We start from the raw sequence: 24,621 nt of genomic DNA, 5'->3' as shown, positions 1-24,621 counted from the left end.
GCAGCCTTCTTTTAAAGGGACGGAAAAAGGACACTCCTCAGGAAGACGGGAAGGGATTTGGAACCGAGGGCGAGAGAGGGCCGGCTTGTCGGTTTCCACAATCCCCTCCTGTTCCCTTCGCCTGCCTCTTCCATTGGTCTGAGGTACCAGGAAGAAGCAGGCGGCGCCTGGCCTCGTGCCGCCTAGGCCTCGCTCCGTCTCTCTATTGGGCGACGCGGGGGGAGTGGCCGTGAGGTTGGTCCCAGGCCCGGGAAGTTGTTCCTCCGCCGCCCGCCCTTCCTCCCCCGGCCGCCGCGATGTTACCGGGCCTGAAATGCCGCGTCTGCGCGCTCTTTCGCTGCCCGCGCGCGGCCGCGGCCGCGGCCGCCCTCCGCCGCGCTTACCATGGGGACAAGGTGGCCACGGTGGGGTCTCAGCCCGACGTCGCCTCCCCGGTTTATCAGGTAGGCCGAGGAGGGGAGGAGACCCGCTTCCTTTTGGTTTTTTCCTTTTATTTTAAAGGAGGCTGAGGTAGTCTACACACACACGCGCGCGCGCGCGGAAGGGCTCTCAGGTGAGCTCGCGTGGGTTTCCTCGATGCGCACCTTCGCTTGCTCGTACCTGACGCGGTCTTAGTTTAAAAAGGGAGGGAAAGACGGGGCTTGGGTGCCTTTCTAGTGGCTAGAAGCCTTCTTCCCAATACGGAGAACCATGCCTAGCAATTCGGAGTGTAGGTCCTAAAGGTAGTCCGAATCAGCGTGGAAGTCTCGTCCCATAGCTTCACACTTGGCATTTTCTCTCACTGGCAGCGCAACAGCTGCCACGCCTTCTTGCCACATTAGCCTAGTTTGGCAGGGAGATAGGCAGTGGTGAAGTGGAGCAGAAGCTCATCCTTACAACTACAGTGCTACCTCGGTTTGAGTACTTAATTCGTTCCGGAGGTCCGTACTTAACCTGAAGCTGTTCTTAACCTGAAGCACCACTTTAGCTAATGGGGCCTCCTGCTGCTGCTGCGCCGCCGGAGCACAATTTCTGTTCTCATCCTAAAGCAAAGTTCTTAACCTGAAGCACTATTTCTGGGTTAGCAGAATCTGTAACCTGAAGTGTATGTAACCTGAGTTACCACTGTACGAGCTATCAACAAGGTGGCCGATCTATTTCTCCAAAGAGCAGCACTAAGCAGCATAATCTCTCCGCCTCCCATTTTTAGAAGGAAAGATGTTCTAGAGCAGTCATGTTGCGAACCCGAGAGGATGCTTCAGAGAAACTAGAATTTCATTCCTAGTACAAAATGGGTGTCACATGCTCTGATCCCCTTGACCCCACCAGCAGTCAAATCAAATAGTTTGATGTAAGGGAGAAGCACTCCCTTCCAGAACTTGGGTCCCAATCTGTTACCGCTTTTTACACTAACATAAGCACCTTGCATGCTGACAGCTTCTAGGAGCCGCAGGTGAGAGCTGAGTGCAGGGTGGCAACCAAAGGTGGACACACTACTCCAGAAGTACTACCCCTTGCCTAACACCCCATACACTCACAGTTTTGGCTGACCGGCTAAACCAGGTGGGGCTAGCTGTTGGGTCTCAAACCTTCGGTGAGTTAGGGTTTTGCCTGCATGCGAAGACGGGCTCTGGTGGATTGAGCAGACAAGACCAATAGTGGTTCCAAGGGTTAAATGCCGGTTTTTGCATGTGCTGTAGAGGGAAGAAAGGGACAGGTGGGTATTGTCAACTCAAGAGAAAGAAAACTCTGATTCTAAACCTCTGTTGACTTGTGGGATATGTTTGGGAGAAGAAAAGGCTAAAGCTCTGCACAAATCTGGAGTACAGTCCTGTGACAGTTGGATGGTGCCTTGTACGCTTCCTTCTGGCAACTCCTACAGCCAAGCTAGTGCCCAATATATTGCTCTACTTTCCTTTGGACCACATCAGTGAGGCCGAGAGAGCAGTCTTGTCATCTGGGCAGCCCAGGGCTTCCATATGCACTGCCCAGACTTGTGCCCAAGGAGGTCACTTTGGTGCTGCTAATGCAGCATTTTGACTTCACCCTCAAGGGCACACTCCATTGTCTCTCAAGACAGATGGATGCCAACAAGCACCATAGGCAGCCAATGAAAAGTCTTCCAAATTGGTATTATATGGCTTGGATGTGTTGAACCAAGTAAGAGTCTTGTGGCTACATTTTGCACTGACCGCAGCTTCTGGACTGCCTTCAAGGGTGGTAATTATTGGCCTTTTGGAGCATGTTGAAGACATTTTCCCTTCAGGAGGCCAGGTTTTTATCCCAGCTGGTATCTGCATTGGATTTTAATGAATTTTATATATGTGGCGTTGTTTTAAATTGCTATACAATTCCCCCCCCCCAATTGCTTTTATAAATGCAAATGTTTCAACTGTTGCTCTCTCTATATTTCTATTGTATTATAAATCACTTAGGATGCCACATGTGAAGTAATTCTTAAATGAAATAAATAATAATAACTAGTCTGACATAGTAGGGTTTAGCAACTAGTGGATCTGGCACCTAGTTGAGCATGGAAGGTTTTGTGGCTCTGGCAGTGTGGCTTGCTGGAAGTCCATTTGGGACTTCCGTTTGCTCCTGTGAAATTAGTTGCTTGTTAGTGCTCTGCAGGATCTCATTACCGTATTTTTTGCACCATAACACTCACTTTTTTCCTCCTAGAAAGTAAGGGGAAATGTCTGTGCGTGTTATGGAGGAAATGCCTACGGGTGGCATGCCTATGGATTTTCCTTCTCTAAAAACTACGTGCGTGTTATGGTCGGGGGCGTGTTATAGAGCGAAAAATACGGTAGTTTTGGATTTTCTTTTAAAATTATTTAAAAGGAAGTTTCAAGTGAATGGCCAAGGCAAGCCAGATGTATCCAGTTATGCTTAATAAACAACTATTCACGCGTATATTGCGTATAACATTCAAGGAGCAAGATGGCCCAAAGCTGTTGAACAGGTGTAGCTATTATTTATGAAGGTCATAATATGTACACTTTGTTTCACCAGCATGTGAGGTTCCTTCCATGAGGTGCTTATACTCTGAGCAAATGTAATATGGCAAGATACTGTGCAAACTCAGAAACGGTGCAGCGGCAATCATGAGTTGCCCTTCTTGATCTTTATTGTTTGTTCATTTCTGAAGATTTAACAAGGCAGGGTGGAAGATAGTTTTCAAGGCAGGATAGATGGAAAAGTAGTTCGGTAAGACAGAAAGCGTATGTCTTAGTTCAGGAATCTAAATTCGTTGATGAAGTCACAGGGACAGAACTGGCAGCAGATTCCTGTAATGCACCATTTGTTTTCCCTGTGTGTTAATAATTATACATTTAGTTTTCATTGTCAAACTAAAGAGAAAATAATAATGGATTCAATTACATTTTGTTGTGGCTACATGAAGTTCATAGTTCTTTTCAGATCCCATTGTACATGATTCATTAAATACAACGATCCAGTTTGTATATAATGCCAAACCATGGCTTATCCCTTGCATGAATCAAGCTTGGGCTTAGGCACCCTGATTCCATTGCTGACTTTTGGCATAGTTTTCTGTTACACATCAACAAACTGGTTTGCATTTGCCCTTCAGATCATGGCTTCCAGTTCTCATTTGGAGAGCAAGCATGTCATTTCCTTCTTTGGTTATAACAGTATACCATGGCTTGCCAATTCAGATATAACAGTAGGGAATTGGCACATGCAAGGAGAGGAAGGAATTTTGTGAGACTGAGGCTTCCTTAAGGGAGCTTTGGATTGGCAATTCTCAAACGGCAACCTTTGATTCCCTATAGTAAGCCATATTTGAAACTTGGGAGACTTCAAAAAACTGAGCAGAAAATTGACATTTTGTTTTACAAATGGGAGAAAGAACCAGAAATCCCTCTAGGCATGTACAAGTCCTTGACTGTGGCCAAAGTAGATATCTGAATCCAAACTATAGTGGATAAAACTAGAAGTAACTTATGAAAAAGGAGACCGTTGCTGCTGTGTAGCTTCAGATGAAATAAGTAGTATAAAAAGTTTCTTATTCATCCTATTTTTATTTATCATTCTGTAAGAGCATTCTAACATCAATAGAGTGATGGAATGTAAAATATAATTTAAGCATAAGTAGTTCCTTTTTAAGGCTTGACAGGTATGAATAACTGAGGCAGAGACTAACCCATGGTCATTGTTCAGAATGTAGGGTTTATTTTATACACTTATACACTTTATACCCCTCCCTCCACTGCTCTTCTTGTGACTAAACTGGCATTACAAGCTTTTGTTTGTTGCCCACGAAATGTCATTATTATTAGTACAAAAGGGCATGTTAACTTGAATTGGCTGCATGGAAAATGCAGAATAGTCAAAACTTATATTATCAAAACAGATTTCATTCTCTTAGTTATCCTTGACTTCGATCCAGAGAGTTTCTTTCGGTACACAGAAGTGGGCGAACACATTTACTTTTTTATGTCATTCATGCTGGTTTGGGACATCCTGCTGCATTTGTCAGCCTGGCCCTCTTTCTTTCTTTCTTTCTTTCTTTCTTTCTTTCTTTCCATCATTATTACCATCTGTCTATTCATATCCCACCTCTGCAATATTGTGGCCAAAGCATCTCATAGTTTATCAAATGGGCAAATAAAATGAAACATATGAACAATACAAAAAAACATGTAGTGTCAGTAAGCAAGTACATAATAAAAATCAATGCAACTCTACAAATAAAATTGCCTAACTCAAGAGCGTAAACCTAGTTGGGAGCGAGAATAAAACCTAACATGGGAATAACAACAGCATATAAGGCCAACTAGATCTCAGTTCCACAAGGTAACAGGATCTTCTCCATATTTAACCTGCACACCTTTGTTGGTAGCCTCACCTCTCACTTGAGACAGTCTTTCTCCTATCGCTCATTTGGCATGTTCTCTCACTTCCCCAGCTCTGATTTGGGGAAGTAAAGATTATCTTTCCTCCTTCAAGCCCCATGTATATTTTATTCAATCTTCTGCAGCCAGCAACTCTTCCAGGCAAGCTTTTTAAGGCACCATGGTCGTGGTGGTGGAAAAAAAGCAGGTGGAAATGTTCTGACTCTTGATTTTGGTCTCCCCACCAAGCAGTTCTTCTGGCAAAGCTGTCAGGGCAGTTAAAGAATAAGCAGATAATATTTATGGATAAAATAAAACAAATAGCAGCATATGTTCCTTAAAAAATAAATTAGAAAGCCTGGGAGAATACAAATGTAGTTTTCTGACAACTGGAAAAATGGTTTGGCACCAGGTGAAAACCCCCTTTGAGAAGACTTTCTTTTTAGTTGCTACCCGGAGGAGAGCCTTTGAAGATGGCTTTAATGCACAGTAATTGACAGTGGTATTTGGTGTGTTTGAACTTCTGAAACTCTGGGATAAATACACAAAAGAGAAACAAGTATGAAGAAAATGCAGTTAAAACAATGGATCAGTTGAAATGTATTTAATAAGCCTTTAACCAGCTTTAACAACATGTTTTAGAAAAGTGGTTTATAAACATACTTGTTCAATAGTGAAGAAAAGGGGGTGGGATTTATTGTCTCTGGTTAAACATTTTCATTAGTTAACCTGTTGAAACATTCTCCACCAGGAAAATTATGAACGGATGAAGGCATTAGTAACAGAACTCCAACAGCAATCTGAAAAAATCAGGTTTGGTATGTCCTGTTTTTCTCGTATTAGAGCATTGTATAATTGGAAACTGGTTGTATTTGGCCTTCAGTATCAGAAGGTTGGCGGTTCAAATCCCCGCAACGGGGTGAGCTTCCATTGCTCGGTCCCTGCTTCTGCCAACCTAGCAATTCGAAAGCACGTCAAAGTGCAAGTAGATAAATAGGTACTGCTCCGGCGGGAAGATAAACGGCATTTCCATGCACTGCTCTGGTTCGCCAGAAGCAGCTTAGTCATGCTGGCCACATGACTGTATGCCGGCTCCCTCGGTCAATAAAGCGAGATGAGTGCTGCAACCCCAGAGTCGGCCACAACTGGACCTAATGGTCAGGGGTCCCTTTACCTTTACCATGATAAAATGTAATTGCTTTAGGACTTAATAGAAAAAGACAGAAATAGTATCATTTAACAGTTGTTTAGCATCGGTGTAATATATTACAGATACAAGTAACAGAAGTTTATGAAAATAATGCATCTTTTATTAATATCTTTGATTCTAAAATAGTATTGATTATTGCTAAAGGGTGTGAGCTATTTGTTCAGCTCCATGCACAAGGAATAATAAAAGATCTTGCATGACAGGTGGTGGAGAGAAGGCGCGGAAGCTTCACACATCAAGAGGAAAATTGTTACCTAGAGAAAGAATTGACAGACTCATAGATCCTGGGTGGGTACTTCCTTCTTCATTATTAATATTTTAATGTACAGGATGTTTAAGTTAGCAGATTGCTTTGTTTCCAATATTTTAACGTCATGGTAAACCATTTCAGATATTAGAATTTAGTCATTTGGAAAGACAAATATTGTGTACTTATGTTGTTTTGGTAGCCATCATTAAGCAGGGTCTATAAATTATGTCTGTGCTTGGTAACCAGCTGTGAAGTCAGTACTATCATGATTGTTGTTCTTGTTAGCATCTGTCGGTCTTGGGAGACAATGGAAGAGTGCGCCTTCGGGGGTAAAGTCACACCGTTGGAGGGTTACAGTGCCTGCTGTAGATAGCACAATAATATTATATGAATTTATCAACATTTAAAAGCAAGTAAACTGAGCCTGAGCTCTGGGGAAATGGAGGCACTGTGCATTGGTGGCTCCTGTGTCTGGGAGATTAGCTGTTTGTTTGTTCTGGATGGGGTTGCACTTCCTCTGAAAGAACAGGTACTTGGAGTTCAGGGTTGCTCCTGGAATCATCTTTGTCTCTGGAGGCTCAAGTAGCCTCAGTGGCTAGGAGTGTCTTTTACCAGCTATTGTTGGTATGTTCACTACGGCTGTCCTTGAGCAGGGATAATCTAGCCACAGTGATTCATGCATTGGTAACTGCAAGACTCAGTTACTGCAATCTGCTCTATAGGGAGTTACCCTTCAGCCCAGTCTGGAGGCTCCAGCTCAGGCATAGGGAAACTCCAGCCCTCCAGATGTTTGGGACTACAATTCCCATCATCCCTGACCACTGGTCCTGTTAGCTAGGGATGATGGGAATTGTAGTCCCAAACATCTGGAGGGCTGGAGTTTGCCTATGTCTGCTCCAGCTAGTGCAAAATGCTGCAACTTAGAATGTTGATGCTGGCAGACAATTGCCAGTACAGTGGTACGTCGGGTTAAGTACTTAATTCGTTCGGGAGGTCCGTTCTTAACCTGAAACTGTTCTTAACCTGAAGCACCACTTTAGCTAATGGGGCCTCCTGCTGCTGCCGTGCCACCAGAGCACGATTTCTGTTCTCATCCTGAAGCAAAGTTCTTAACCCGAGGTACTATTTCTGGGTTAGCGGAGTCTGTAACCTGAAGCGTATGTAACCCGAGGTTCCACTGTATATGACTCCAGTGCTCAAAAACCTTGTGCTGCCTTCTCATCCACTACTAGACTCAGTTCAGAGTTCTTAAATTAATTTACATGGCCCATAGCCGCCTGGGTCCAGGATGGAGCTTTACTTGTGGCCTTGCCCCATATATACCCACTTGACAGCTTCAGTCTGCAGAACAGGCACTGTTACAGGTGCTACATAATACACATTTTACTGTTGTAAGAAATTTATCTTAGTGTGGCAGCACCCACTGTTTGGAACTCCCTACCTATTAACACCAGGCCTATTAAAAATATACTTATTTTAATTTTTTTTAATTATAATGACAAAATATGGTTAGTTTTTCAGGGAGCCCTGTGAAAATTTAAAGAATGAACTTATTTCTGGCATGAGTTTTTATATGCAGGAGTAGACAGTTCGGTGCCTCCAGATACTGTTGGACTACAGCTCCCATCATCCTTGACCATTGGTTATGTTGGCTTGGGCTGATGGGATATGTAGTCCAGTAAAATCTGCATGGTACCACATTGTCTGCCATTGCTATAGAATTTATGTCTCAGCTTCAGTTTTCCCCCCTAACCTGGCAAATTGTTTGCTCCTCTCACAGCTTCCATGAAAATTATCTGACCCAATTCATGGTATCATAAGCAGATACCACTTTTCTGTGAGATAACTCAAAATTTGGCAAGTTATAAAACTTACTTTATATGTTGTGTGAGAATGGAAAGGTGGAATAAAAATTCCAAATAAGTAATACATGTAATTAAAATATGCTTTTGGAGCCAATCTATGAGCTTGAAAAGTTACCTACCTAAAATGCTTCATATGACTTATGTGCCTGAGATTTCTAAAAAATCTTTTCCCAGGTCTCCGTTCCTGGAGTTCTCCCAGTTTGCAGGTTACCAGCTATATGGCGATGAAGAGGTACCAGCAGGGGGCATCATTACAGGCATTGGACGGGTGTCAGGGTGAGAACTGTTACTATCTGTGCTTTTTGTGGGTTGCAACTCTGGCTTTCCAACAGCTTGCAAAATGTCAGAAAACAATCTCAAGAGATCACAATTCATAAGTTCTTTTTTATTTTCCAGAATTACTGTGTTACTGTGTAATAAGAGCTGTTTCTGAAGATTCATTAGCAGCACATCAGATGCAGCAGTGTAACCTTCAGTTTAAGTGTAATAAATGTTTGTGTAGCACTCTCTGTCTTGATACAGGACTGATGGAAACCTTTTATGAGATATGATTGGCATTGCATACCTGAGCATGTTTATTTGGATGAAAGTTTGATGGATTTCAGTCTTGTTCGGATTAATGCCAGCAATTCTCTTGCTCAGCTGGGAAAGATTTAGTCACTGAAAATCAATTGTGTTTCAGAGTGGAGTGTTTGATTATTGCAAATGATGCAACTGTCAAAGGTGGAACATACTATCCAATCACTGTAAAGAAGCACCTGCGTGCTCAAGAAATCGCAATGCAGAATCATCTCCCTTGTCTATATTTGGGTAAGTTCCATTGCAAACACTATTATTAACTGATATGCTAAGGTTGGAGGCGGGCTATATTTTAAAGAGTAGGCTGTCAATGACAATTTTTTTTTTACCTTTCTAGTGGTTGGGCTGTGGAGCTCACCAAAATGTGGTTAAGGAAGCTCAGTTATGGTTTGGCTTGGTGTAAGAACTGACAAAACATCAGCTGGCAAATCTGAATAGGAAACTCTGGTTTGAAGTGGGTTTGGAAATCAAGGTTTGCTCTAACAAATGTTTGGCATTATGTCTGATTTGGCAACCATAGTTATGTTCATCAAAGGCTGCTACACCATAGATGATGGGAATGAATTTCTGAAGCTGCATGCTGAAGACAGAAAACAAATGTACACTATTAGCTTTAAACTCTAGTCTGTTGTATGTCTATTTTTCTTTTATCCCACCTTTTCTCACAAGAGAGCCCAATGCAGTTAACAACTTTCATGAACACCACTCACAGTTTTTTATACCATAATCTATAATGGGTGCAAACTAAGCTTAGACTTGGTGCTTAAATTAAGCCTCTGTGTCTGCATCTTTCTTGGAAATGGCAATCTTAAGTTGAAGAGGCAAAAGATGGATTTTTGTACACATTACATACTGTTTAAACAATTCAGAGCAGTACAGTGGAGCAAAGTATTGAGTGCAAATATAAAATTGCAGATCAGGCTGTATGTCTCTAATGCTTCATATAAGTATCTGAAAAGGCTGGGCTTTAAGCAGCTGTTGTCCAGAGTAAAGCTGCCTGGTTTTCCTTTTTCAGGTGCTGGAGCCCACCCTGTTCTTCACTTCGGTGGCACTTGCTTAGATAAAGGGCTGTAGACTGGAGGCAAGGGCAACCTTTCATCCAAGCAATTGTCATATAAGGGTTCTGGCTTGCAGTGACAGTGGCTGATTAAGGACTTTAGACAGGGGAAGAAAGCAAGTGCCTTTCCTTGCCTCAAACATCTATGATTTCTCAGTATCCTCCTCACAGGGAATAATGGTTTCCAGTAATGTTTAGATAAATACGTTGTTTATCAATGTTCAATCTTTATTTTAACTTAGTTGACTCTGGAGGTGCAAACTTACCACGCCAGGCAGAAGTGTTTCCCGATCGTGATCATTTTGGTAGAATTTTCTATAACCAAGCACGCATGTCTTCACAAAGAATTCCACAGGTAACTTTATTTGAGAAAAAAAGCAGGAATATAATTAAGCTGGATTGTAAAGTGAACTATATAGGCAGTGACATGCATCATATGGAACTGAGAACTAAATAATTTTCAGTTACAATGGAAAATGTCAATTAAAAGTCATCCTTGCTATTTAGGACACATGAATTTCTTATCTCAATTTATCACATTAGTGTTTGTCTCTTGTGTGTATTTGGAGTTGACAAGAAAACTGTCTTAGATTTGTTTTGTTAAACCCAGACCTCTTTGCTTTTCCTTTGCTTTATTTCAAAGGGACATTTTTTTCTTCTTTTATTAATGTGCTGTTGAAAACACATAGCAGTGGGTAGAATTATTTTATACAACTTGTTAAAAGAAACTGTTTTGACTGTATCTGATCTTCTGCTTGGAAGCAGAAGCACAACAGCAGGAAGCAATTTGCTAGCACTTGACCTATATGGCTTTACCCCACTCCATCACCATTTAACTGGAAAAGCTTTGAGTGTGTACTGATGTACGTCAAAACGGGAATTGGCATTCTCCTCCCCGCCTCTGCACATCATTCTTTTACCTTTTGCACTGCAATCAAAATATGTACTTGCCTCTTTGAACACTGATTTAGTTGTTCACTTTGTCCTTCCTTCCATATCTTTAGGAAGACTGTCTCCTTTTAAAAAAAAAGTTCAAAAGACTTCATTTGGAACTTTTTTTTAGAGAGAGAAATCATTTTTTTCTTTTTAAAGCTGCAAAGGTTTGCTGGGCAGAAGGGTGATGATGGATTCATGATACCACAGGTCCCAGCCAGTTAGTTCTATGCATTGTTGACTGTTTCTGCAGGCTGGCCAACTGGGTTTTCCTTGTATTTGAGCCTGGAAAGAGAAAGGTTTGTCTGACCGCAAGATGACGAGTCTTCTTCAGAGTGCAATGACCCCCCGAATAGCTCTATGTATTTTGGATTCCCACCTTCACTGCTCTCCCACTGCCGAGTGGCTGTCTGTTTTAATTCTTTCAAAGTGGGAATCTAATAAACTAGAGGATGTTTTCCCCAATGTAAAATTAATATTACGTAAGTCCATGAGTAAATAGATGTCCCTTACACATGTTTTTCTTGGACGATTGATAAATATATTTGTCTGACCCACCAGGATAACAGACAAACCTTTATAAATAAATAAATAAATAAATAGACAGACAGATAGATAGATAGATAGATAGATAGATAGATAGATAGATAAACTGGATTCTCTCTTTTTTAAATATGGCAACCCTACCCACCAGGATAACAGCTATCAGGTTATACATTAAAATAAATGATTTTTATTAATTCATACAAATTACTTACATGTCTAGCATATAATATCCTGGAGACAGCACAAAAGTTATTTTATCCATTACAGATGGTCATTCCCAGGAAAGAATATAGTTCAGCCATACTGTTCAGCATAGTCATATCTACAAAGATGCTTGGGAGAGTTTGTATTAAAGACCAGTTTAATTTGTACAGTATATTGAATAAATGAGCACCATATTGCACAAAATATGTCCAGATTTTCTGTTCCTTTTATCACTAAGTTTTGAGTTATTTTCTCAGTGATAGGCAGTCACCATACATGTTTATACCTTAAGTCCAGGATAGTCTCTGTACAGCCTTCCAGGTTTGACCTATAGAGAACCAAGTGGCCACTAAAAGAGTAGTTAGTAAACCTTTAGTCTTTATAGCAACATTCAAGGCCTCGAAATAGGGATAGTAAACACAGTTGGGGCTTAAAATCCATGGCTGCCTGAATTACGTTGGATACCGTATTTTTCGCCCTATAGGACGCACCGTCCCATAAGGCGCACCTAGTTTTTTTGGGGGGAAATAAAGGGAAAAAATTATTTCCCCCCCAGGCGCGGGGCTGGGGCTGCCCAAGCTTCCCTCAACCCCAGCCCCCAAACAGGCAGCTCTCTGCAAGCCGTGGGAGCCCAGCGCTGGCTCCCGCTGCTTGCAGAGAGGTCTGCGAAGCCTGGACGCGCTGATTTCAGCGCGCACAGGCTTCGGGATTCCGGCAACTCTCCCCAAGCAGCGGGAGCGCTCCTGCTGCTTGCGGAGAGGTCCGCGAAGCCTGGACGCGCTGAGATCAGCGCGTGCAGGCTTCGGGATGCCGGCAACTCTCCCCAAGCAGCGGGAGCGCTCCTGCTGCTTGCGGAGAGGTCCGCGAAGCCTGGACGCGCTGAGATCAGCGTGCGCAGGCTTTGGGATGCCGGCAACTCTCCCCAAGCAGCGGGAGCGCTCCCGCTGCTTGCAGAGAGGTCCGTGAAGCCTGGACGCGCACCGACCGCTCTCGCTCTCCAGGCTTCAGCAAAAGCCTGCATTCGCCCCATAGGACGCACACACATTTCCCCTTCATTTTTGGAGGGGAAAAAGTGTGTCCTATAGGGCGAAAAATATGGTACTTCTGAGTCCCCTAAATACCTGTATTACCAGGCAACCCTGCTGTAAGTGATAATAAGTCCCCTTACTATCACATCGCCACCGGCATCATGGTTGGACTGTAGGTGATACATGGGTATCCACTACCACCTGCATACCACTTTTAAAGTATTTTCTAATATACGCAGAAGCAGATTTTGCGGAGACCCAGGACCATCACATCTGTTTCCCAAACCATTTTTCAAACCAATCAAGGCCCTCATTTGGTTGTTGATTACCCTGTTATATATAAGAAACGAGGCCTTTACAGCCACAAGAAAATAATTTCATCAAACCATGTCGTAGTCCTAGAGGCATGTAATTTAATGATTGGGTTTCAGATGATATCACAAAATCGATGTAATTGCAGCCCCCACCCTCCAGCTCTGTTCCCTATATCTACCCTAAGTTGTTCTTGTGGAATTAGATTTCTGTTTTGAAAGAAATATAATCCTGCCTTTTTCTCAAACTAAGAAAATTTTTTCCCCTCATAAACATCTTAATGATTTGAATAGTTGCCTATAACACTTTCTCCTGTGCCTTCAGTGTTCATAATGGACATAAAGGGGGCCTTTTCAGTCAATGATGATGCCTAATTTACCCTCGATTTTGTATAGTGCATTTCCTTTCAATAAATGCCCACTGAGACAGCAAGGGCGGAAGGTTATATCCTTTCATTTTTCTTGCTTGCTTTCTCAAGCTTTTTCTATGCTTTTATGGTAATACTAATTTGGTGAAAATGTCATGCTTTGTGCTTCATATTTAGAGGTCTGAGTGCACCAGTTGGGACAATATTCCTCTCTTATATAGCAGGAATGAATCTTTAAAGAAGGAGTGACTCTGGGAAGGATTAATATTACTGTTCTATAAAACGCTGCCTGGAAAGACCCAGCAGCATCAGCAGCTTGCATAATTTATAGATCCAATTGGCAGAACTAAAGAGAACTATTTCTCTTCTGATCAGCTTGCAAACTTAGTCTAGATGTAAACAAATATGAGCCAGTTGCTGCACGTTAGGTTGCAAGACTACAAGGAAGTGAAGTTGCCCGTAGGTGAGTATATTTCTTTCTGTTGAATGCTGTGTTTCTGTTTGTTTTCTCAGATAGCCGTGGTTATGGGTTCATGTACAGCAGGAGGAGCCTATGTCCCTGCAATGGCTGATGAAAGTATAATAGTTGGCAAGCAAGGGACGATTTTTTTGGGAGGTCCTCCATTGGTGAGTGCATGGTTTTGAATGGATTTTGTAGGATTTCCTGCTTTTGTTATAACATATAACTGTGTCACAGGCTTCTATGAAGAAATGGGATCACACCAAAAACAATACCTGCCCTAGCTGTATCCCAGATAGTTGAGGAAAATGTCTGAGATAATATGTGTTCTATCATCCAGCCACTTTCCTTCCTGTTGTTGTTGTTTAGTCGTGACCCCATGGACCAGAGCACGCCAGGCACTCCTGTCTTCCACTGCCTCCCGCAGTTTGGTCAGACTCATGTTTGTAGCTTCGAGAACACTGTCCAACCATCTCCTCTGTTGTCCCCTTCTCCTTGTTCCCTCCATCTTTCCCAACCTCAGGGTCTTTTCCAGGGAGTCTTCTCTTCTCATGATGTGGCCAAAGTATTGGAGCCTCAGCTTCAGGATCTGTCCTTCCAGTGAGCGCTCAGGGCTGATTTCCTTCAGAATGTATAGGTTTGATCTTCTTGCTGTCCATGGGACTCTCAAGAGTCTCCTCCAGCACCATAATTCAAAAGCATTTTTCTTCCTGTATCCTTTTCAATGTGATGTAAACTATTATTTCCTTAACTATATCCAGTTCTGCTTTTTAATTATAAACATCAATTTTCCAATATTTTGTCAGTCCTTAATTAAAAACAGAGCTAACACATTAAGGGGGAAACATGATACGGAACTTTTAGAACTTTGGAAATTTGTAGTTGTTGAAATATATTTCAATAAAAAGTGGCAGCCACTACCTAGATTTCTTTTACCAAGATGATGCGTTGTCAAAGCTGAAACATGCACATTTCATTGCTTAGTTTGCAGGGATAATGGCTTCAGCGTGGGAAGTGTTTTCCTGGGTCAGGAATAGTGTTCTGGTACAAAAGTAATCAGCAGAAGCAGACACAGAAAATCAATAGGTACCTTTGGATGACGAAACTCTGCCATTTAGCCCTAATTAATTTGTTACTTAATTTCCTGCTTGAATTTTCGGCACTAATTATATCACTTTAGAAAAATGGAACAGACTCAGAGCTTATTGATTAGTTTTAAGTGTAATTTTTTTTTTGAAACAAATGTTTTTTTTAAAAAATAGGTAGCTTTGAGGCTGCTAAGTTGAATGGAAATGGAGATTTGAGGCAGGCAGGCTCTGCTTAGCATCAGATGATATTAAAATTAGGTTTTGGGGAAATGATTCTGTATTTGTTTTTAAGGATTGGCCACTCCTAGCTGCAGCACAAATTCCTTACTCTTGTGCTGGATCCAGCACAAAATCCCTCACTCTTACATTTAAATTTATTCATGCCCCACGACCCACTCCTTCAGCTACACCTCCCACAGTCATAAAAAAGTCTCCAGCTCTCTTAAACAACTCTGCTGTTTCTCTTTGCTTCCCCTTATGCCTGGAGCTCTCTCTCCTTCAACACCGCCTCTCCTCCATTTTCTGTGTCTTCTTTGGCACACCCTTTCAGTCTTCTCTCCTGATATGATCACCCTTAAATCTGTTCCTGAACTCAACACATGTTCTTCCAATTTTACTGTTTAACTTTAGATAATAAGATCCTGGAAGTCTTTATAAAGTGACATACATATTAATAGTGCTTCTTAAATAATCATAATAATGATTTTATGTTACTTGGTTATATTTTTATGGCATTTAATACTCTACTCAATCAGCTATGTCCACTGGGCATAGTGCAAAGTGCTCCATCCCGTCTTCCCTTTCCAGCTTGAGTTCCCTCTCTTTTCTTTCCAGCATTAGTATTATGTAGCAGTACGTCTGAACCAACTGTGTAGACCAGTGTTTATTACTAGGTTCAAACCTTGGTTTATATGGGCCAAAGTAGTGAACTGAAGAGATTCTTGGATGAGAGTTGGGGGAAGTAACAGGCAGGGTCCAAAGCCTGAAAATTTCAAAGATTATTGTAGTTAACTTTAAAAAAACACATAATTGCATTGCTGCTTATCTTTGGAAGCTATTTTGGAAGCCTTTTCAGCTATGGGCTAAAATTGCTTTAAATATATAAATAGCATCCCTAGTTCTATGAACTTCTGTGCTGAGACTTTGTTTTTGTATTTTAGGTTAAAGCAGCAACAGGGGAGGAGGTATCAGCAGAAGATCTTGGTGGTGCTGATCTTCACTGCAGGTAAAACAAAACACTCTTCTCCACCTTCAATACATTTTAATGGAACGTGCCTTAAATTATGTTGCTTTGAACTGTTGTTGCATTCCCCTTGCTTTAAACAATGGTGGGCTCTTCTATCAATGGATATTACCACTAAATGCTTGCCCTTTATTTCTCAAGTTCCCTTTGTGTTTGGGTTCTATGGCATGTCATTCCCTGCCCCCCTCCCAAAAGTATTTCACCATTGAATAGTAAATAAAAATATATTGCTTAATAACATGCCATGGTCTTCTATTTTAAATCTGTGCAGAAAATCTGGTGTAACTGATCACTATGCTTTGGATGATAATCATGCACTCCATTTAGCGAGGAAAGTGGTGAGAAGTTTGAATTACCAGAAGAAAGTAGACGTGAGTATGTTTTGTTCAGTTTCCTTTGAAGCGATGTATGAAATAGAATACTTAGAATGTGGCTTTGGTAGCAGTGCTGTGCATTTAAAGTTTCCATTTGCACTGTGGCCTGTTGCAAACATAAGACAGCTGGTTTCTTAATCATGGTTAGATTGAGAGTGGATCGCAAGCTCATGTGTTCCCTCCCTTCTCCCATTTGGATTCTACCCATCCTCCCTTGTTAACACTATCCCTGGAGCAGTGTGTTATCAGTACGGTCACTAGCCAGGTTTACGCTAGGCCAGATTTTGACATAAGGGGTGGTATTCAACGAAGTGATACTTAGTAGAGCCATTGAAATTAATGCACATGAAAAAGTGAAGTCCATTAATTTTAAGAGGTCTACTCTGAGTGAACTTCAACCATGGCTTTTATGTAGGTACAGATATATCATTCAATGCACCAAGGTTAATGAGGAGTTCATCTGGGGGGAGCGGGTGGGAGATGGAGTAAGCAGGTCTGTCCTTGTCTGATGATGTATTAAACTTAGTTCAGAAAATGAAGAGTTATGCCTGCACTGGCCCTGACTAGATATTAGACTATTACATTTTCAGACCTACAATTTAACTTTCAGACCTACAAGTTAGGATAGCATACACCAAATTCATCTAACCTTCCTATTCCAGGGTTATGTGTGATTGTCATGAAACCATGGGTGTTCCTGAACTCTGATTGTGGTGCTCAGTGTGAGTTTAGGATCATGGTAGTATCACCTACATGAGCAGGGCTGAAGCTGAAAACACCTGCAAGGAAAAGCCTCCTTTGGTCTCAGGGAGAGAGAGTTGGGAGGAGAGCCCTGCTGTGCCCTCCCTCTTCTGTCCTCCTCCTCTTCCAGGGGTGACCCATTGGGCTTTAAGGCTAATTTCTGCAAAGGCCAGCTGCTAAGTCTCAGCACAGTCCAGTGTGCCTCTTTTGCCCCCTAGCGGCTCAGACTGAGGAGAGCCAGTGTGGTGTAGTGGTTAAGAGCGGTTGACTTGTAATCTGGTGAACCTGGTTCACATCTCTGCTCCTCCACATGCAGCTGCTGGGTGACCTTGGGCTAGTCACACTTCTCTGAAGTCTCTCAGCCCCACTCACCTCACAGAGTGTTTGTTGTGGGGGAGGAAGGAGATTGTTAGCCGCTTTGAGACTCCTTAGGGTAGTGATAAAGCGGGATATCAAATCCAAACTGCTGCTCTTCTTCTTCTTCTTCTTCTTCTTCTTCTTCTTCTTCTTCTTCTTCTTCTTCACCACAGCAAGACTTGTTCAAAAATAGGGTGCCAGGTACTATATATGATACCCCATTCCCAGTCCCTTAACCAGGGTTCAATTTTCTTTCTATCTTTTCTTTCTATCTTTTATTTAATTTGATTTCTTACCCACCTTTTCCTATATCCAATGCCCTTTTAAAATGTATTAGGGAAGGGGGATTATTGGGTTTTTTAATTTTCATTTTTATTATGTATTGTATGTTTTTATATTGTGCTTTTATGTTGTAACCACCCTTAGACCTGTGGGTGTAGGGTGGTATACCAATTTAATAGATAATAGGGTCCCAAGGTGAGTTACAACAATAAAATATATAATTACAAAACAAATAACTTGTAGGTCAGAACTGAGCCATAAAGCTGTTTTGGAAATGTGTAAATTACTGCTGGAACTTAGGAAGAGCTGCGAGGAAGAGAGAAAAGTTCTAAGAATCCAGGATAAGTTTAACTGTCATGCTGAATGAATTGTTACTCAGATGCAAACACTTGAGCCCGAGTTGGTTATAGAGAGAGACTCTGGAAGCCTGTAGGAAAATATTGATGAATGTTTTGATTAATTTGTGGGAATGTTTTGATTAATTTTGTACTTTAAATTATTGCAGGTAACAATAGAACCATCGGAAGAACCTTTGTTTCCTGCTGATGAACTTTATGGGATAGTTGGAGAGCAGCTTAAAAGAAATTTTGATGTTAGAGAGGTATAAATACGAAATATTGCTGCCATGATTGTCTATTTTGTATTGTTTTAAATGTATCTGCTGCTTAATTGTTTTTTGTTTGCTATTTTTATTGTACATCACCTTGAGACAATTGTGAAGAAGGTGACTGATGACGGTGATGATGACAACTACTTTCTATAATAATCGGGCTTTCAATTTCAAACACGTTCAGCCTAGTGTGTTCCTTCAGCTGGTAGTAATGAAGCCCAGTTACTTGGAATTTAATATCAATCTAATACAAAAGAGAATGTGATCTTAAAAATATTATCTGTTGTAACGAAGAATGAACTAATAATGTGTGTCTTGTTTGTTTTTCTACTTAAGGTCATTGCTAGACTTGTAGATGGAAGTAAATTCGATGAATTTAAAGCCTTATACGGGGATACCTTAATCACAGGTATTATTTTTAGGTGATTAGAAATCAAATTTCCTGCTACACATTTCAGAAAGTAGTTTATTTGTTTGCTATGGAGTTGGACACTTCTTATGATGTCAGAGTTGCTCCCCGATCCTAGCTCACAGAGGATCACACTAGCCAGCGATCATTTAGTAAAAGTCTTTATTGAGTTACAGTTCCCATTCTCAAGCTGCTGCGTGCAACTCTACGTCTTATGGTTAGATCGGCGAAGCTCTGTCTGGGTCCCCGCCTCCTGTACACCAACTTAATATCCTAGCCTTACTCCACCTTTTCCGCCTGACTGTTCTTCTCTGGGTCCCTTTGCCCCCCGGGGTCTCTTCCTTCCGGGACTCTTCTGACGCTGACCCCCCGGACCCTTCTGTCTTTAGGACCTGGCTCCCTTTCCGGGCTGCTTACTGCGCCACCTTCCTGTGCATTTGAACTTGGCACGCGCGCCCAACCTTCCACTTTCCGTCTGACCGTTTCTTCGCTCCCTGATGGAGGTGTGGCCACTCCTGACTCGTGCCCTCCCTCCTGTTGTGAGCTGCCAGCGCTTGATACCTGACTCCCTTCCTCTCCCCTGCTCTCTGTTGGTGACGCTGGTCCCGATTTCCAACTGCTCCCCTCTGAGCTCCCTCTGGCCCTTTCCTCCTGGGGTGTCCCCCTAGGCTCCCCCCTTGCCCTGGCCACTGGTGCTCCTTTCTGTGAATCTTCCGATTCACTGGAAAGACTCGGAGATCTCGGGTCGTCGTCATCACTCATCCTTTCTTCTGCCTCCTCCCCCTCGCTCTCTGTTTCCTCCCTTGCCCTTGCCTCTGCTCCTGAACCCCTGACATCCATCCCCCCCTCGAAGCCCCCTCTTCCCCCCTCCCCTCCTTCCGGTGCGAGAGCTGGGTGCTGCCGTGTCATGGGGACGAATGTCGGATACAGTTCGCTTCCCGTGGCGGGCCTGCATCTGAAGTCTTCCGGTTCTTCCTCCCTGCTCTCGTCGACGACGGTCACTTCCGCTTCCATCTCTGTGCCGCCGTGCTCGAAACCCGGGTCGTCCCCGAATACGTCCATGTCCGTCTCTCCCTCGCTTCCTCCTGGGGGCGTTGCTCGGCCTGGACCCTCCAGCCACTTCCTGCGCCACTGCTCCTCTGGTCTATCGTCCCACCAATACGAAGGTTCTGAGGCAGATCCCGAGGGTGACCCCTCCGGGGAACGTGCGTCGCGTGTCGGTTCCTCGTCCGAGTCGAACCCCCGGAACGTGCTGGCTGAAAGCGTGGGCGTGAAAAGCCAGTCGTCGAAAAAGTCTGCTGGCATGGGCCTGTGTGGGAAGAGGGCATGAAACTCTTCTTTGAGCAGAGGTTCGTCTAGAGCGTAGCCTGGCACCCAGCTGTTGGCACTGGCCAGGGTGCCCTCCTTGGCGAGAAAGTATTCTACCCCCTCTTCCCCCCATCTAGAGTCCAAAATCCCTGTGACTTCGTTGATGCGCTCCTCCTGTGCCACTCCCCCTTGCTCGGTTCTCTCTCGGAGTGGACTTGGTGCCGTGCCTGGTTCCTGAAATCTGTGAGGTGCCTTGTAGGGAGTGAGCACCGATCTGTGGAACACCGGATGCATCCTGGAACCCTCCGGAAGCGCCAGCCTGAAAGCCACCGGGTTGACCTGCTCTTCGACTTGGTAGGGCCCCAGTTGCTTATGCCCTAGTTTCTTCTTCGCCAACGACCTGGCCGGCACTGCGTGGGCTGCTAACCAGACCCAGTCTCCCACATGGATCTCTTCGCCAACCCTTCTGTGTTTGTCCGCTTGTACCTTGTATGCGTGTTTCGCCAGCTCCAGGTGCCGCCGCAGCTGATCGTGGACCTCCTGCAACTCTGACGCGAACGCATCTGCTGTCTGCGGCTCCCCCTCCCCCATTCTTTCCAGTCCCGGGAAGGTTCTGGGGTGCCTCCTGTTGTTGGCGAAGAACGGCGTGACCCCCGTGGACACGTGCTTCGTGTTGTTGTAGGCGAACTCGGCGAGAGGCAGGTAATCCACCCACGTCGCAGGCTGTTGATTCGCATAACATCTCAGGTACTGCTGCATGATGGCATTGACCCGCTCCGCTTGCCCGTTGGTCTGCGGGTGTCTAGCCGACGCCAGGTTGATCTTGACGTTCAGGAAGCCCATCAGCTTCTGCCAGAAATTCGAGATGAACTGTCGCCCTCGGTCGGACAGAATAGACCGCGGCAGACCGTGAACCTTGAACACGTGGTCTATGAACAGTTTGGCGGTTTGTTCCGCCGTGGCCACCTTAGCACACGGAATGAAATGTGCCATCTTGGAGAACAAGTCCACCACCACCAGCACGGCCGTCTTGCCCCTCGAGCTGGGCAGATCCGTGACAAAGTCCAGGGCCACTCTCTCCCATGGTTCGAACGGAGTTTGCAGCGGTTCCAACAGTCCGGCCGGCGGTCTGTGCACTGGTTTGGCCCTCTGGCAGGTGTCACACCTCGCCACATAGTCCGCGACTTCCCCTCTCATTCCGGGCCACCAGAAGTCTCTGGCGACTAATTCCATCGTCTTCTCCTTGCCAAAGTGCCCGGCAGTGGGCGCGTCGTGCAGCTGCTGCAGTACCTTGGCGCGAAGTTCGTCTCCCGGCACGTAGATGGCCCCTTTACGGATGAGCAATCCATCTCACAGCTGGAACTCGTCGGTCGCTGCCGTGCCCCTGTGCACCTCTGCCATCTTTGCTTGCGCGAAGGAGTCATCCTGCAACGCTCGTCGCACCGCCTCCAGGTCAACTGTTGCCGCAGCGCACGCCCACACTGTTGGTGCGAAGATGTGCATGGCGGCCGCTGGCGTTGCCTCCTCCAGATACTGCGGCTTACGGGAGAGAGCATCCGCCATGATGTTGGTGTCCCCTGGGACATACTCTATTCGGAAGTCGAAGTTCGCAAAGAACTCAGCCCAACGTATCTGCCTCTGGTTCAGGAACTGTGCCGTGCGCCAGTGCTCCAGATTCTTGTGGTCCGTGCAGACCTGCACCGTGTGCTTGGCGCCGATCAGGAAGTGCCTCCACGCTTTGAACGCTGCATGAATGGCCAGCAACTCCCTGTCCCAGATGGTGTAGTTCTGTTCGGACTTGCTGAGCTTCCTGGAGTAAAACGCTCCCGGCCTCCAAGCCCCCTGCGGGTCTTTCTGCAGCAGGACTGCTCCCACGGCTCTGTCCGAGGCGTCTGTCTCCACCCTCATCGGCCTGCTGGGGTTGACATGAAGCAGCTGCTCTTCCGACGCGAAGAGCCGCTTGAGTGCCTGAAAGGACTGCTCCGCCTGCTCTGTCCAGATGAACTTCTTTTTCTTGGAGCTGAGCGTGTCCGTGATGGCCGCCGTCTGCATAGCAAAGCCTTTGATAAACTTGCGATAGAAGTTCGCGAAGCCGACAAACCGTTGGACCTCCTTCCGGTTGCGTGGGCTTTTCCAATCCAACACTGCTCGAACCTTGGCGCTGTCCATGGCGAGCCCCTTGTCAGACAACTTGTAGCCCAGGAAATCCACCTCCGTCACGTCGAACTGGCACTTCTCCAGCTTGGCGTAAAGCCTATGCTGCTGTAGCCTGCTCAGCACTTCCTTGACGTGTCTGTCATGCTCCTGCTGCGATTCCGAAAAGATCAGGATGTCATCCAAGAAACAGACGCACGTCTTGTAGAGGAGCCCCGCCAACATGTGATGCATGAACGCTTGAAACACGTGGGAGCCATTTTGCAATCCAAAAGGCATAACTCTATATTCGTAGGTACCCAGGGGCGTGAACATGGCTGTCTTCCACTCATCTCCTTCCCGCATGCGAATGAGGTTGTACGCCCCTCGCAGGTCCAACTTGGTGAACATGCTGCCCTTCCGTACCTTTGCGAGGAGGTCGTTGATTCGGGGCATGGGGAAGTCCGATGGCTTGGTCACACTGTTTAAGATGTGATAGTCCACGACCAGCCTTTTTTGGGGCGTGTCCCGCTTCTTAACAAAGAATACAGGACTGCCCCCCGCTGCCTTGGACTCTTGGATGAAACCGCGCTCCAAATTATGATCTATGAACTCTTTGAGTTCCTGCAGTTCGTCCTCAGACATGGAATACAGCTTCCCTTTGGGCAGCGCCGCCCCCGGCAGCAGGTCAATTGCGCAGTCATATGGTCTGTGGGGGGGTAGCCTGTCTGCCTCCTTCTCGCAGAAAACCTCCAAAAATTCTGCGTACTTGTGGGGAACCGCTTGCAGCGTGCCTAGCTGCAGCTGTGACTCCTCTTCCTCTTCTTCCTGCCGGGGCACGATGCAGTGTTCAGCACAAAAGGAAGAGCCGAAGGTCAGCTGCCTCTGGTACCAAGCCAGCGTCGGGCTGTGCTTGTCCAGCCAACTCATGCCCAATACAATGGGCGTGTCCGATAGTTGAGTGACGTTGAAGCTGATGATTTCCCTGTGATTCCCAAGTCGCATCACCATTGGTGGCGTCTGCTTCACCACTTGCCCCCCTAACAGCTCCCTGCCATCCACCGTGACAACCTGCAGGGGCAGCGTGGCAGGCAGCAACTGTATGGCGTGCCGGTCGACAAAGTCCTGCCCTATAAAGTCCGCATTGCTGCCGGAGTCGATGGTAATTGGCACGTCCATGGTGATTCCATTGGGCAGCTGGAGCGATGCGGTGAGCCTCACTACAGGCTTGGGCGGGAGGGGGTCCATGGGCTGTAAAATCTCTGGGGACTGCTTCACTGACACGTCTGGCTGGGCCCCAGTGCCTCTTCCTCCAGCCAGACTGCGTCGTTTCCCTGCTGTGGTTCTCCTTGGTGCGTTGCTGCAGTTACCATTGCTGAGGCTGCAGTGTGCTTGTGGAGCCTCCGGGGACACTCTTTCGCCATATGCTGTGGATCATCGCAGATATAACACTTCCTGTTCCCTCTAGGAGGCTTCGCTTTCACTGCTCCCGGTGCTAGGGCTCTGGCTGCTGACTGAGCCCTTGCACCTCCAACCTCCATAGGTTCCGCTCCTCCTCCTGGCGGAGGCGTGGATTGCGCACGCGCTGCTTCTCTGGGAAGGAAGGAGGAGCCCCTGGCTGGTTCGCGCCCTCCACGCCCTTCGTCCCTGCTCCATGGGCGTTCTTCCAGCCGCACCCCCACCGCCAGCGCCCTCTGAACGATCTCCTGCGTGGTCCGGGGTCTCTCCCCCCTCGCAATCTCATCTTTAACCGAGCCGTGCAATCCCTCCCAAAACAGGTCTCTTACAGGAGCCGAATCTCTGTCCCATTCCAGGGCACTGACCAAAGCGAAAAAGCGGGCATGGTACTGCCTTACGCTGGCCCTCCCTTGCTTCAGTCCATGTATCTGCTGCCGAGCAAGATCCACGTCAATGCTTGATAAAAAACACCCATCCATCGCTTTAATAAAGGCATCCGCATTTTGGAGCGCCGGATCCTTATCCCTCCACAAATTGCGCAGCCATGCTTTAGCATCTCCATGCAAATGGGACATGATGAACCCCACTTTCTCTTGCTCATCTCTAAAGTCTTTGTTCAGCAGTTGCAGTGCACACATTACATCTGCTCTAAAGTTGGGGTACTGTTGCAGATTCCCATCGAAGTGAGAGACCAGACCGCCTGTTCTTCTTCCCAATCCAATCCCCTCCCGTCTGGGTGTCTGTTCCCCTTGCTTCGTAAGCACTTCCAACCTGACCTGGAGATCCCTGTAGGCGGCAGCTGCGTCCTCCTCTCTCTTCCTGGATGCAAGTGCCTCGGCATTCAGTCGTGTCACTGCTTCTCTGAGTTCCGCTATCTGCTGTTCAGCCGTCATGTTGTCTGCCGTTTGTGAGCTCGCTAGTAGGCACCCGCTTTCTCTCCTCTCCGTGAGGCCGTAGATGCCCACAATT

At 45.4% G+C, this 24,621-nt stretch overlaps 1 protein-coding gene across 1 annotated transcript in view; it reads left to right on the top strand.

Annotated features, from left to right (window-relative positions):
- Window positions 1-214: 214 nt before the first annotated feature.
- The window catches only part of MCCC2 (methylcrotonyl-CoA carboxylase subunit 2), a 42,033-nt gene continuing 17,626 nt past the window's right edge, over window positions 215-24,621 (top strand). Inside the window, exons 1-11 of the mRNA XM_082191952.1 lie at window positions 215-443; window positions 5,590-5,656; window positions 6,252-6,336; window positions 8,338-8,439; window positions 8,846-8,973; window positions 10,042-10,154; window positions 13,703-13,816; window positions 15,898-15,962; window positions 16,252-16,351; window positions 18,240-18,335; window positions 18,681-18,753. Coding sequence (XP_082048078.1) covers window positions 297-443; window positions 5,590-5,656; window positions 6,252-6,336; window positions 8,338-8,439; window positions 8,846-8,973; window positions 10,042-10,154; window positions 13,703-13,816; window positions 15,898-15,962; window positions 16,252-16,351; window positions 18,240-18,335; window positions 18,681-18,753 — 1,090 coding nt within the window. The 5' untranslated portion in view covers window positions 215-296. The remainder of the gene's footprint in view (window positions 444-5,589; window positions 5,657-6,251; window positions 6,337-8,337; window positions 8,440-8,845; window positions 8,974-10,041; window positions 10,155-13,702; window positions 13,817-15,897; window positions 15,963-16,251; window positions 16,352-18,239; window positions 18,336-18,680; window positions 18,754-24,621) is intronic.

Source organism: Podarcis vaucheri (assembly GCF_965113315.1).
Source record: "Podarcis vaucheri genome assembly, chromosome: 11".
Lineage (NCBI taxonomy): Eukaryota > Metazoa > Chordata > Lepidosauria > Squamata > Lacertidae > Podarcis > Podarcis vaucheri.
This window is presented reverse-complemented; position numbering and strand designations above follow the sequence as displayed.